This window comes from Hesperophylax consimilis, chromosome 25 (genome assembly GCF_061612785.1).
Source record: "Hesperophylax consimilis isolate HC1 chromosome 25, BYU_Hcon_1.0, whole genome shotgun sequence".
NCBI lineage: Eukaryota > Metazoa > Arthropoda > Insecta > Trichoptera > Limnephilidae > Hesperophylax > Hesperophylax consimilis.
The window spans coordinates 7063943-7077925 of NC_142860.1; the positions used below are offsets into that span (position 1 = coordinate 7063943).

The following is a 13983-nucleotide window of genomic DNA, read 5'->3' on the forward strand; positions in this document are numbered from 1 at the left end:
CGAATAGAAAATATAGCATAGACAAAATTCGAAGCACATAAATAATGGTGATGTAATCGTCTTCATAATATTATTATTAGGAAATAAACAAACTTTTATATTTTTGTGAGTTGAAAGAAACCATATTTATTTTAGGACCCATTGTGTAGAGATCATGGACATACTTAACTATGCAGTTGTAGACATCGAATATGTTCGTTTATCATTCACTGGAATTTTTTTTGTAATAAATGTTTATAATAACCCACCAACGAATATTTGCACTCGCATTATCTTATCTTTTTAAATTATCTACGCTTTAAATAATAATGTAGACATTCTTATTCTGCTTATTGAAAAATTTAAATTTATTTGTTTGAAAGTGTAAAAGTTTTTTTTCTCTCCTTTATTCGTAAAATAAAACTTCGGGAGGTGATTGATTGATAGTCTAGTCATCGATATACAGGGGGTAAAGAATACGAACATATTGATATACAGGGGGTAAAGTGTACATACTTCGGTAGGTGATTCTATAATATTCTAGTCGTCGGTGCGCACCGATATACAGGGGGTAAAGTGTACATACTTCGGGAGGTGATTCTATAATATTCTAGTCGTCGGTGCGCACCGATATACAGGGGGTAAAGTATACATACTTCGGGAGGTGATTCTATAATATTCTAGTCATCGGTGCGCACCGATATACAGGGGGTAAAGTGTACATACTTTGGGAGGTGATTCTATAATATTCTAGTCATCGGTGCGCACCGATATACAGGGGGTAAAGTGTACATACTTCGGGAGGTGATTTTATAATATTCTAGTCATCCGAGCGCACCGATATACAGGGGGTAAAGTGTACATACTTCGGGAGGTGATTCCTTAATATTCTAGTCGTCGGTGCGCACCGATATACAGGGGGTAAAGTGTACATACTTCGGGAGGTGGTTCTATAATATTCTAGTCATCGGTGCGCACCGATATACAGGGGGTAAAGTGTACATACTTCGGGAGGTGATTCTATAATATTCTAGTCATCGGTGCGCACCGATATACAGGGGGTAAAGTTTACATACTTCGGGAGGTGATTCTATAATATTCTAGTCATCGGTGCGCACCGATATACAGGGGGTAAAGTGTACATACTTCGGGAGGTGATTCTATAATATTCTAGTCATCGGTGCGCACCGATATACAGGGGGTAAAGTGTACATACTTCGGGAGGTGATTCTATAATATTCTAGTCATCGGTGCCCCCCGATATACAGGGGGTCAGGGGGTAAAGTGCTCAAACTTCGGGAAGTGATTCTATCTCTTTATTCTTTTTCATAAATTTTCAATGTAATACTCGTATTCAAAAGTAGTTTGTAATGTATATTTTTTTTAATATATTTGTTGTTAATATATTTTTAATTTATTTATTTAGGAGGCGGGTATGGATACTGCTGCCCCGAGAACCATTCATGGGATAACCAACACCCCTGCCATAGGTCACTCAAAGTGGTTACCTACGTTGGTTGACTTAACAGAGGTGCCCGGGTTCATGGGCTTAGGTTTGTATAAGCCTTATTAAACATACATAATAAAATAATAAGTTAGGTTATTTTTTATCATTTTATTTTTCGTTTTCCTTTATCGGCTGCTAGATATATTGTACTCTATAGCATTGTACTCTAGCTTACCTACAAGAAGTGCACGTTATTATTCGCTCCAAATAAAAGTAAAATAAAAATCATAGCTAAAAACCTGTGGAAGCAACAAAAAGTTATATCGGTGTTTTACCGTTGATCTATATAGTGAAACATCCTATTTACTAATCAAATTTATCAATTAAACAAGTGATAAAAAGAACAAATTGAAATCAAGTGACAGTTCAATGCCATTGTCTCAATGGTAACAAGTGAATTTAAATAACTTTATTTAATTTCCCTGTTTATAAATTCCCTGGCGAGAGATAATTAAATAATCACAAAGTGTTTCACAATTGGGATCTGTGTGATAGTTTTAAATAAACATTATTAAAAGTGATCTCATAACTGGAAACAATAATATAATATTTATCTAAATCACTCGAAGACTTGTTTCCTAATATATTAAGCTAACTCCACGGGTACATGCAAGCCTGTCGTAGTGTTGTGGTCACCGCGCTTGACTTGGTTGCTAACTGCAGCTGTAGACGACCTGAGATCTTACCCTACATAATCCAAACATTTTTATTTTTATAAAATTAATACCCAATATTCGAACCATTTAAAAATGAACAGACAGAAGAAAACACAAAAGAAAGTGACATCTGGCGACTCTGAGGAAGATGAGATGATGTCTCATTTAGACCGTAAGTGGCTAGACGAAATGTTGAAGAATCTTAAAAGTGAGCTATTTGTGTACCTCAACTCACAAATAGTAGAACAATTGAGGGACATCAAGACCAAGCTGGGGGATTTTGATGAACTCAAAACTTCACTTCAATTCTTTTCTGCGGAGTATGACAGACTAAATAAAATATGCAACATAAATGAGGCAGAAATCAAAAAACTTAATGCAGCGAATGCTCATCTTCAGCAGAGCCAACAGGAACTTCTCACTAAACTGAATGATATAGAGCAGTCAAACAGGAATTGCAATGTTGAGATTCAGATGGTTCCTTTTTTTTTTTTTATAGTGAATACCTCACAAGAGTCCCAACTGCTCCCGTCTGGAGCCAGTGAGACTATTGCATCCCCAATTGGGGGATGTTGTGAGGCTGAAGGTAAGTGGGGAAGGGAAAGAGGGAAGGTGGGGAAGTACCTGGCTATTCAGATCTAGTCACTAAACACGGCTAAAGCCATTTGGAGCAACGTTTCAATTCTGAATGGTGGTCTTACACCAGGACGATAATGGTAGTATCTTCCACTCTGGAACGTGCCGCAAATATACTATATATTATTTTAATTAATTAATTGTGAAATAACACAAATTAATCAAATAAAATTTATTTGCGCACGCCGGGTTCGAACCCGCGACCTTCAGAATGGCAGTCCAATGCGTTACCACTGGACTATGCCGGCCGTCATAGTCCTGAAAAGAGGGATGAAGTAATCAAGGCTACAGTGTTAAAATTGTGTACCGCTGTCAATTACACATTAAAGGAAGATGACATTAGATCCTGCCATCGAACACCTCATCATCCAAACGCCGTTTCAGGTTCACGACCCAAGAATATTATTCTGGCTCTTCCCAGCCCTCGTATGCGTGACGAACTTCTATCAGCAGTGAAGGCGTTCAATCGCAGGAATGCTGATAACAAATTGAATCGTCAGCATCTTGGATTTCCGGACTCCTCTCCAATTTATGTGTGTGAGCACTTATCTCCACACAACAAAGATGTACACGCGGCTGCCAGGCGCGCCGCTAAAGACCTTCGCTTCAAGTACGTGTGGGTCAAGAGTGGGCGCATATTCTTGAGAAAGGATGATACGTCTGCTTCTGTGCTTGTAAAAACCAAAGATTCTCTCCTCAAACTATCATCCAAAATGCAATCGGCAAACAACTCATCCTCAACGCATTAGTTAATGATGCAATAATATAATTCTCTTCTTTGCTTTCTACACTTCATAATGTTAAACGTTTATTATCAAAATGTAACAGGACTGCGCTCCAAAACGAATACATTTTACATAAATATTACCAATAATGATTATGATATTATTATGATAACTGAATCTTGGCTTGTGGAAAGCATCGCCAGTGAGGAACTATTTGATAATCGTTACATAGTATTTAGACGCGATCCTAGTGAGAATAAAAGAGGAGGGGGAGTGATTCTTGCGTTAAAGAAACACCTCACAGTTGTAGAGCGAAAGGATTGGGAATCGAATGCTGAAGACTTATGGGTGACAGTTATTACTAAAAATCTCAAAAGGATCAATTTGTGTTGCGTTTATATTCCACCTGGAGCCAATCACTCCCGTAACACTTATGACTTTATGGATAAATTATGTGAACTGCGAGCGCTTCATCGTGATGATAATTTTCTTATAGCGGGTGACTTCAATTTACCTTTAATGAACTGGTCAATAAGTAATGATAATAATATGAAAATTACAAATAGTCATCAATCTGAAATTATTTCTTAAATCTCAGACACTCTTAGTTTTAATGAGCTTTCACAATATTGTACTTTTCCGAACAACAATCACAAATTCTTAGACCTAGTTTTTAGCTCTTTCCCTGTAATCGTGTCACATACCTCCCAACATCTTATACCTGAATGTAAATATCATAAATCAATCATTATTGATATCAGTACAGAGATAGAAATCCCCATGGTAAATAAGAAAAGAACAATAAATCTCTTTAAAAAGGCGAATTATGAAAATATAAACAATGTCCTCAACAATGTTGATTGGGATGCTGAATTTTCTAATCTAACAACCGATATAGCTATTAACCGTTTTTACGATATATTGGATGAAATCATTCACAGTAATGTTCCATCAAAAAAAGTTCAGGATAACAGCACATATCCATATTGGTATAGCCCGGCTTTAATAAAATTAACAAAAGAAAAATACAGAATATTTAAAAAGTGGAAAAAATGGTCAAATCCTTTAGATTATCATGAATTCTGTGTTCTGCGAACGAGACAAAAAAAAGTTTCGAACGAATGTCATAGACAATTCATAATAAATGCAGAAGTCAAAATATCGCATGACCCAAAGAATTTCTGGTCCTATGTTAGAAGTAAAAGAAATAGTACGGGGTTACCCAACACTATGAAACTAATGAATGTAACTGCTAACGATCCTTTAGCTATATGTAATATGTTTTCAAATCATTTTGCATCCACTTATAATCATAATGTTACTCCAAAGGCTTTCGATAATAATCCCCAAACTGATAATCCTATAAATATTTCTACTATTTCAATTTCCAAGGAACAGATAGAAAAAATAATTAATGATATCTCATGGTCGTTGGGAGAAGGATATGACAAAATACCATCTTACTTTATAAAAATGTGCAGCAAGCAATTATCTAAGCCTCTCCTACTGCTTTTTCAATCATCACTGAAAGAAGGCATCTTCCCAGACCGATGGAAATGTGCTCTCATTACACCAGTATTCAAATCCGGCTCTAAAAACGACGTCCAGAACTATCGGCCAATTTCAAAACTACCTATCTTCAGTAAGATTCTTGAAAAGATTGTTCATGAGCAACTCTATGACTGTGTTAAGTCTGTTATAACTGATAATCAACACGGCTTTATGAAAAAAAGATCAACTGTATCCAATCTTGCAGTATTCACCGAACATATTTCAAAATCAATGGACAAACGAATCCAAGTGGATGCTATATATACAGATTTCTCCAAGGCATTCGATAAAATCGACCACAGCCTATTATTGTCTAAACTTTTAGCTTTAGGAATACACGGTAATTTGTACCGATGGCTAGTTTCATACCTAAACGGACGCTCCCAGATAATAGCAGTAAACGGTTTCAATTCTGAGATTGTCAATGTACCTTCAGGTGTCCCTCAAGGATCTCACCTGGGACCGTTGCTTTTTACTATATTTATCAATGACATTGTAAAATGCTTTAAGCATGCTAAAGTTTTACTTTTTGCTGATGACATGAAAATATTTCTTTCTACTAACTCTATTTTGACGGCCGGCATAGTCCAGTGGTAACGCATTGGACTGTCATTCCGAAGGTCGCGGGTTCGAACCCGGCGTGCGCAAATAAATTTTATTTGATTAATTTGTGTTATTTCACAATTAATTAATTAAAATAATATATAGTATATTTGCGGCACGTTCCAGAGTGGAAGATACTACCAGTATCGCCCTTGTGTAAGACCACCATTCAGAATTGAAACGTTGCTCCAAATGGCTTTAGCCGTGTTTAGTGACTAGATCTGAATAGCCAGGTACTTCCCCACCTTCCTCTTTCCCTTCCCCACTTACCTTCAGCCTCACAACATCCCCCAATTGGGGATGCCATAGTCTCACTGGCTCCAGACGGGAGCAGTTGGGACTCTTGTGAGGTATTCACTATAAAAAAAATATTTATATTACTGAATGTTATAAACTGCAACAAGATCTTAATAGGCTTAATGATTATTGTACTGTCAACTATCTCCACATGAATACTGCCAAATGTTATGTAATAACCTTTACAAAAAATAAAAATAAAATTGAATATAATTACCATAATACAAACAGTCAACCACTCAAAAAAGTCAATCAAATTCGAGACCTCGGTGTACTGATTGACGACAAACTTTCATTCAAGGCACATGTGGATAAGATTGTCAAGAAATCATTGAGCATGTTAGGATTTTTATTCCGTATTGGAAAGGAATTCAACAATATCCATACACTCAAAATTTTGTATTACTCCTACGTCCGTAGTCATCTTGAGTACGCTTCTGCCATATGGAATCCTTTTTATAACATTCACACAAAACGCATTGAAGCTGTTCAAAAAAAGTTTGTACATCACTTGAACTTCAGGAGACAATTACGTTATTACGATATGGAAAGCTCTATCAAGCACTACGGACTTAAAACATTAAAAAGCAGGAGAGACACTGCGGACATGATTTACTTACACAAAGTCTTGAGTGGTCATATTGACTGTCCAGACCTTTTGTCATCAGTCAATATTAGAGTCCCAAGTAAGAAAACTAGAGACAAATCATTGTTTCATATCGAAATTGCTTCAACGAGTCTCAGGCAAAATTCTTTCTTACTAAGAACTTGCAATCATTATAATAAAACTTATTTTGATGCTGATATCCTGTCGTGTACCTTAGGAGCTTTTAAAAAAATTGTTAACAGAGTATTGTAATAATTAACCCTTTTCTAAATTTAATACATTACATTCATCATTTATTCATTATCACTCTTACATATTATTTGTATTTAATATCAAATGTACGTGTGTGTATGTATGTATGTATGCATGTATGTATGCGTATGTATGTATGCAACTATGTATATGTATGTGTGTACGTATGTATTTATATGTGTATCTGCATGTGTATGTATATATATGTATGTATGTGTTTATACGTGTAGATATATATATATATATATATACATTTTCTCTTATTATTTCCTTGTTTTTAACATTTCTTTGTTTTTAACCTTTCTTTGTTTTCTTTGTTTGTTTATTGCTTTTTATCCTTCTTTAACTTTATTGCATGATGTGAACATTGGTTATTGGGTTGTAACCTAATTCTTTTTTCTCTCTCTCTATGCATGTTATGTTATAAACCTGTTAATGTTCCTAATAAAATAAAATAAAATAAAATAAATAAAAAAATAGATAAGACGGCTTATTGTCATCGTGTACAAACGTTATTGAAAATTGAAAAATTTCTAGGAGATTTTCATATGAGAATAATGCAATAATCATGAATAAGGTACCATTGGGTTACACAATCATTTATTTAGGTTTTTCAAATACATACATTTTTATAATAATATTTAGGCAGTATAAATATATATTTCGCATACAAAAAAATACATTCTTTAAAATGCACCGCTGACAGCTCCGTCGTAATCTCTCCCTCTTCCACATAAACATGTTAAAAAGAGGGTTTACAATGTAGCTCTCAGTGGCAGTGCCACGGGAATGAAGTTTTAGTGAAAAAATCATTTTAACACAAATAATTTGGTTTAGGCTTTGATTTTTCTCACAGAATTAAACATGTCTTTTTCGGAATAGACTTTGGTTGATCCATTGCAATCATGATTGCCTCCTTGAAAACATCTTTCACATTTTCCTGGAAAGAAGATTAATACTATTTATTAAATTATTAAAGTACCTACCATTTTTAAATATTTTTATTTTCAAATATTTTTTTTAAACTACCAGTAATTTTCATGTTTTAGAAGTTCTTAGTAGGATTGACGGAGGTCAATCAAGCCAGAGGTAGCGGGTTCAAATTCTAGCGTGTGCAAGTAAATTTAATTAGATTGATTTGTGTTATTTTTATGATTATATTATGAAATGATATTATTAAGCCTTATATCTTTTTAAATAATATAAGGCATATTTTCGGAATGTTCCAGAGTGAAAGATACTCTCAGTATCGCCCTGGCATAAGACCCACCATTTAGAATTTAAACGTTACGAGAAATGGCTTTAGTCGTCTTTAGTGACCAGATCTTAATAGCCAGGCACTTCCCCACCCTTACTTACTTCCTCTTCCCCATCTCCTTCCCTTTCCTCATTAGCTTCGGCCTCACAACATAACCTAATTGTGGACGTCATTGTCTCTTTGGCTGTAGACAGTTGGGAGCAGTCAGCACTCATGTCAGATCAAAAATCCTTCTCGATACTGTTATAATTCCATTGTAATATTATTTTCTTTTTTTAGTTTTCGGGGAGGAATTCCATTTTTTACAATAAATATAGAGTTTATACACAGCCTGTGTGGAGGATTGAATATATTGCAGCCAGAACAGGACGAAGAAAGTTGTAGAAATGAATTGGTTTTAAGACGAGACAATACCCTAAAATAGAACCAGATCTTAACGACCTAACTGAAGAAGTTATGCACAAAAGAAGGTGTATTGGACAGACCTAAGGTAGAATTCGCCATATCAAATCTCTAAAATAACGTGGTAATCTTAACAATATAAGTTATGAAGTCGTGTAAAAACAATATTAATGACCGATATTGACGACTTTGCCCTAGAAGGTCTAGAAAATCGATGTCTCTGTGGGGTTTATTTTAATTACGAGTATTTCTGATAAACCCATTACTAAAATCTCTAATATTTCTAGAGGGATCCCTCGGGAAGTTACTAATTCATCGCTTAGAAAAATAAAATTTGGTGCTTACCATTAATTTTATAGTTTAATTTTATGTTTTCATTAATTTATATCCGTAGCCAACATCGTTAATCCATACTACTGCAAATCGCATCTACGCACAATGCAGTTTTACCCCGACTTTTTTTCTACCTACACATCAAACGCATAACTGTCATTGGTTCCGCCGCTTTTTTATGTGACAGTCTGCACAGCGTAAAGGCTGGGGAGCTATTTCGGTAACCGGTTTTTTTTTATATTTACTCCACACAGGAGGCCCTGAAGAAAATAATTTCCCTCAGGGCCTATGTCATCTTTGGGGATGCTGTGTGGATGGTCTTTTTGTGGAGAGGAAGGAGTGAACATGGGTCTTGTAGAGTCCCATGTTGTAGGAGAGAGGAAACACAGAGGCCGGCAGTTCGTTTCACAGCCGAGCTGTTGAACTTAAGAACGAATCGTAGAAGCGACCCGTTCTCACGTGACAAATGTCAACCGTGTACAAATGTTGGGCGCGCGTTTGGCGTGTATCCCGACTACGCACCGGTGCCGAAGGGATCAATGACGCTAGTTCCTCACCGGTTGGGCAGCGTTGTGAGGCGGCTTAAGGTGGAGGATATAGGGGATTTATTAATACGGATCTTGAAAAAGCCCGGATCATACAAAGGAGGAAGAACACATGCCGCTCGAGATTCACCGGGGTTCAATTCTTCTAGCTCTTTATAGCAGGCTCCATTAAAATACCTGTAGAACAAAGACTCAGCATGTCCACATTGTGTCTGTGCATTAGAGATGGCAATCGGTCTGTTAACAATGGATTGTCAATCAGACGGACATTTGCACAGAATCGAGTATTGTGTAGCGGTAGGAACTGTCCGCTCACTTAACAAGATTTCTAGACACGCGTTGCCATAGAATTTCAAGCCGCCACTCGTTGATTTCAAGAGCCGAGCGTGGAATTCCAGAGAAGCCGGCAGTTGGTTTTCGTGGCTGGTGGGGAAAGGTCATCGTGAACGGGCTGCTTGATTGTCGGAGATTAATACGCACACGTGAGACAAATTTGATTAATCCACATGAATTAGACACATCTCTTAGATATCACCATGAATATAAATTTGTTTAGATAAGCTGTCTAGACTGGCGCTCAGTGGTGATGTTTTATTTTAGATGCATAGTTAATTTTAATCATACGAATTAAACATCGAGGCCGAATTCAATTTACGTTGGCTGTCTAGTAGTCAACCACCCCTGAGATTTAACTTGAATACAAGAGCAATACTTCTATTTAAATCATCAGGATCTGGGCCATTTTGTAACGTATGTTATCACGTATTAATAAAACTTACGTATCACCAGTTATTTGCTCTACTTAACTTGCAGCAATATGGGGAATGAAATGAATACAGCTTATTAATTGTGATAAACAACAAAGGGTATATTTGAGATTTAACTTGAATACAAGAGCAATACTTCTATTTAAATCATCAGGGGTGGTTGACTACTAGACAGCCAACGTAAATTGAATTCGGCCTCGATGTTTAATTCGTATGATTAAAATTAACTATGCATCTAAAATAAAACATCACCACTGAGCGCCAGTCTAGACAGCTTATCTAAACAAATTTATATTCATGGTGATATCTAAGAGATGTGTCTAATTCATGTGGATTAATCAAATTTGTCTAACGTGTGCGTATTAATCTCCGACAATCAAGCAGCCCGTTCACGATGACTTTTCCCCACCAGCCACGAAAACCAACTGCCGGCTTCTCTGGAATTCCACGCTCGGCTCTTGAAATCAACGAGTGGCGGCTTGAAATTCTATGGCAACGCGTGTCTAGAAATCTTGTTAAGTGAGCGGACAGTTCCTACCGCTACAATTGTGAGGCTCCAGCCCAGGGGTGACCCCCAAATTCAATTGTTGGGCGGATTTGTATAGCGTTAGCAGCTGGTTACTATTGAATAATCTGCTTGCCTTATACAAGACGCCCAGCTTCTTGGTAGTCAGATTTACTCGCGCTTCTGTGGAGTGTAGAGCCCCGATACTTGAGCTGGTCTGATATACTTACTCCAAGCATTTCAATGGAGTCTTTATTGGGAGGGTGCTTACATTAAATTGCAACATACAGTCATTGACAGGCTTATATCGTTCGTGCAATTTGTTCGCAGCTCGGTAAGCTTCCATGACACATATCCATTTGAATTCTATTGAGAAGATTATAGTTAAATTACACATTTAAGTGTTCCACCAACCTGCAGCTTGGCCGAACACTCCAAGTATTTGACGGCCCCCAACTGTTTAGCTAACTTATTCCCTTGTTTAACGCTCACGGCATATATTTTTTCCTTCCTCAGGTCATTTTGTGTTCCCACCAGCAAAAATGGAGTATTTGGACAGAAGTGTCCAATTTCTTTAAGCCACTGCAAATAAAACATATTTTCAGTATGATAGTCTACCATAGGGATACATAATATATGTAGGTAAGTACTTCCAGGAGGCCTAGCATGAACCTAGACAAGTCGAAACTTGCTGGAATATGAGGCCTAGCATGAATCTAGGTAAGTCGACACTTGCTATATTTGGAAGCCTAGCATGAACCTAGTTAAGTCGACACTTGCTGGAATTAGGGACTGCAGTCCATTTTGTATCGATAATGACCTTCTTAGTTTGTACATTCTTCTTCTAATATTTTTTAATTGCTATGGTTAGTTTTAATAGTCAAAATAATTTTCAAGTCTTAATATTTAAAATCTTGGAGGAATATGATGTATGAAGATATAGCTAAAAAAAGTTACCCAACTTATGCAAATTGTTAAATTTCTCTTTCTAAATGGAATTAACGTACTATCAAGAATGTCGAGGGTGAAGGTAGTAGTACATTATATAATGATAAACATACCTTCTCTCTAGCATTCTCAAATGATTGTGGAATGGCAATAGAGCAGCAGATGAGGAATACGTCAGTTTTGGGATAAGCCAGGGGACGAAGCCTGTCATACTCTTCTTGGCCTGAAAAATAAATACAAGAAATTTTTTTAATATACAGTGTAACAAAAATAATAGTAGCGAAATCGATGGCTTATGGATTAGGGTTGTTTTAAGGTATCCAAGTTTTTTAACCGAACGGCCAATTTATCAATTTTCAATTTGTTCGCAGGCTGCCAGGGCTAGGGTACATACAGCTTGACATGGTTAACTGATGTCGCAAATCTTTTCATATTTTTTCTAAAACTGTTCATTTTTAATAAAGTAATCATAAAAAGAAAAAAAAGAAAAGCCGCAGATGGTTTTTATTTATCTCCAAGGTAAACCAATAATTCTGTCGATTTTATCATTCTGAAATAAGCAAACAAAAGTTTGTTGCGAAACACTTTTGTATAGGTACATATTTTGTAATATAGATTTAGAAAAGTTAAATATTTGATCACAGCACTCGGAAATCTGAACGATTAAAAATATCAAAATGGTTTTCAGAAACATAATTAGGAAACGTAACTATTCTAATAAAATGGAATACATGCAAAATATCAATCATAACGGGCACAAATAAAGCGCAAAAATGAAAAAAATGTTGCTAGGTTCAAGGCCAAATCAATTTATTTAATAATTCGTTCGGAGAGTTAAATAAAATTAGTCATTTAGAACATTATTTTTCCTGTACATAAAATGTAAACCTTTGAAATTATTAAAAACTTTGAATAATGATTAAACTGTTGCGATTTGTGGGCCGCACGCAAAGATATTAGAAGAACGAGATATGCTATGTTGGCCGCCGGACCGTAGCCGGAGTACTACCTAATTAGGGTACTTTGAACGGTATCGGGACGTGTACGCACAGAAATCTGTTCTATGTATTAGTGCGGATACCTTAGCGATGCCTTAGCGTAAGCGAAGGTGTGCAGTAGTATTGGTGAACAAAACCGGCGATACTCGGCAAAACAATTCCACTCAGTACGAACTGCGCATAGCACATCTCGTTCTTCTAATATCTTTGGCCGCACGTAATGGGCTTGAGGGCCGCACGCGGCTCATTTCTGCTGTAGATGGCAACACTCAGCCGATTTAAATGAAAAGGGTGTAATTATGAAAAAAAATATATACTATGATTCAAGTCCACGTACATATTTTTATTGTACGTATTGTTAAGGTGACCATTCAAAAGAATGGAAAAGACCAACATAGGATTCATAGATGAAATTGTTGCTTGAATTGTTGATGAAAAATGCAATTTTTTATGTGAAACTTATTTTGGCATGCCAGGGGGGTAAAACCGACTCTTGCGTAGACAACACTCTAGCATGGAACGACACTTCATTCGGCCAGTCTCCGTGACGACTTATCGGCTCTTTCCGCCCGGTCGCCTCCTATTAACTCCATATATTTCTTTAAGTATATTTTAATAATAATAAAATAATTATTTTACTAACAATGGTGTATTAACCCTTTATAATACATCCAGAGCACACTTGTTTGCTTGGCAGCAATTTCTACCTGCCAACCCGTATCTAGGATGTAGCTCATCGGAAGTATCACTAAGAATGACCATTTCACCCCTGTTGTTGACTCCGACACTGTAATTTCTATAAGTCATTCCGTATCTAGAATGCAACTCACCAGAAGTATCACAGATAGTGAACTGCACCATTTCACCCCTGATGTTGACACCGACACTGTAATTATCAAACACCGTTGGGACGTATTCAGTACTAAATGTGTTGTTTGCGTAGGCCATTAATAAGCAAGTCTTCCCAACAGCACCATCTCCTATCACTACACATTTCAGAACTTTACTTGTTGCCATTTTTACAAAAAAACCTTCAATATTGTCTCACTACAGGTTAATGTAATACCGACACTGGAGTACAATTTCACTCCACGAAAAAATCGTTGCGTACTGCGCAACTCTTTCGGATAAATAAATACAATTTATTTCGACTTACTTATTGGATGGGTTATCAATTTTATCTCAACAGTGATAGTAGTTTCTCAAGATAATGCATAAAGATAAAAAAAGATTTGATAATAATATTATGGAAGTAGCAAATATAACCAATGTCGGTTAGCAATTTAAATGTATGGATGAATTGACTGATCCGCCTTTGAGGTGTTTTTGCACAAAAACGGCGCTATACAAGTCATCCAAGTATTATTATTTTTATTATTTTATCCCTGTGGGTTTTTTCAGTACATCTCAGTAT

The 13983-nt window shown here is 36.3% G+C and overlaps 1 protein-coding gene across 1 annotated transcript; it reads right to left on the reverse strand.

The window, feature by feature from the left end:
- Positions 1–7364: 7364 nt before the first annotated feature.
- On the reverse strand, positions 7365–13686 carry LOC149411478 (cell division control protein 42 homolog). The gene is made up of 4 exons (XM_089646880.1): positions 13400–13686; positions 11685–11794; positions 11038–11205; positions 7365–7753 (listed from the first exon to the last, which is right to left on the reverse strand). Exons 1-4 carry the CDS (start codon positions 13584–13586, stop codon positions 7664–7666), a joined length of 555 nt encoding a protein of 184 aa, XP_089503006.1. The 5' UTR covers positions 13587–13686; the 3' UTR covers positions 7365–7663.
- Positions 13687–13983: the final 297 nt, after the last annotated feature.

Bases quoted from the DNA above. Each gene is read 5' to 3' on its own strand.
- LOC149411478 (XM_089646880.1), bottom strand. From the start codon at position 13,586: ATGGCAACAAGTAAAGTTCTGAAATGTGTAGTGATAGGAGATGGTGCT. The intron at 11,795-13,399 runs GTGAGTTGCATT...TTTATTTTTCAG, and splicing joins CACTATCTGTGATACTTCTG to GCCAAGAAGAGTATGACAGG. The intron at 11,206-11,684 runs GTATGTTTATCA...TTTTATTTGCAG, and splicing joins TTGAGAATGCTAGAGAGAAG to TGGCTTAAAGAAATTGGACA.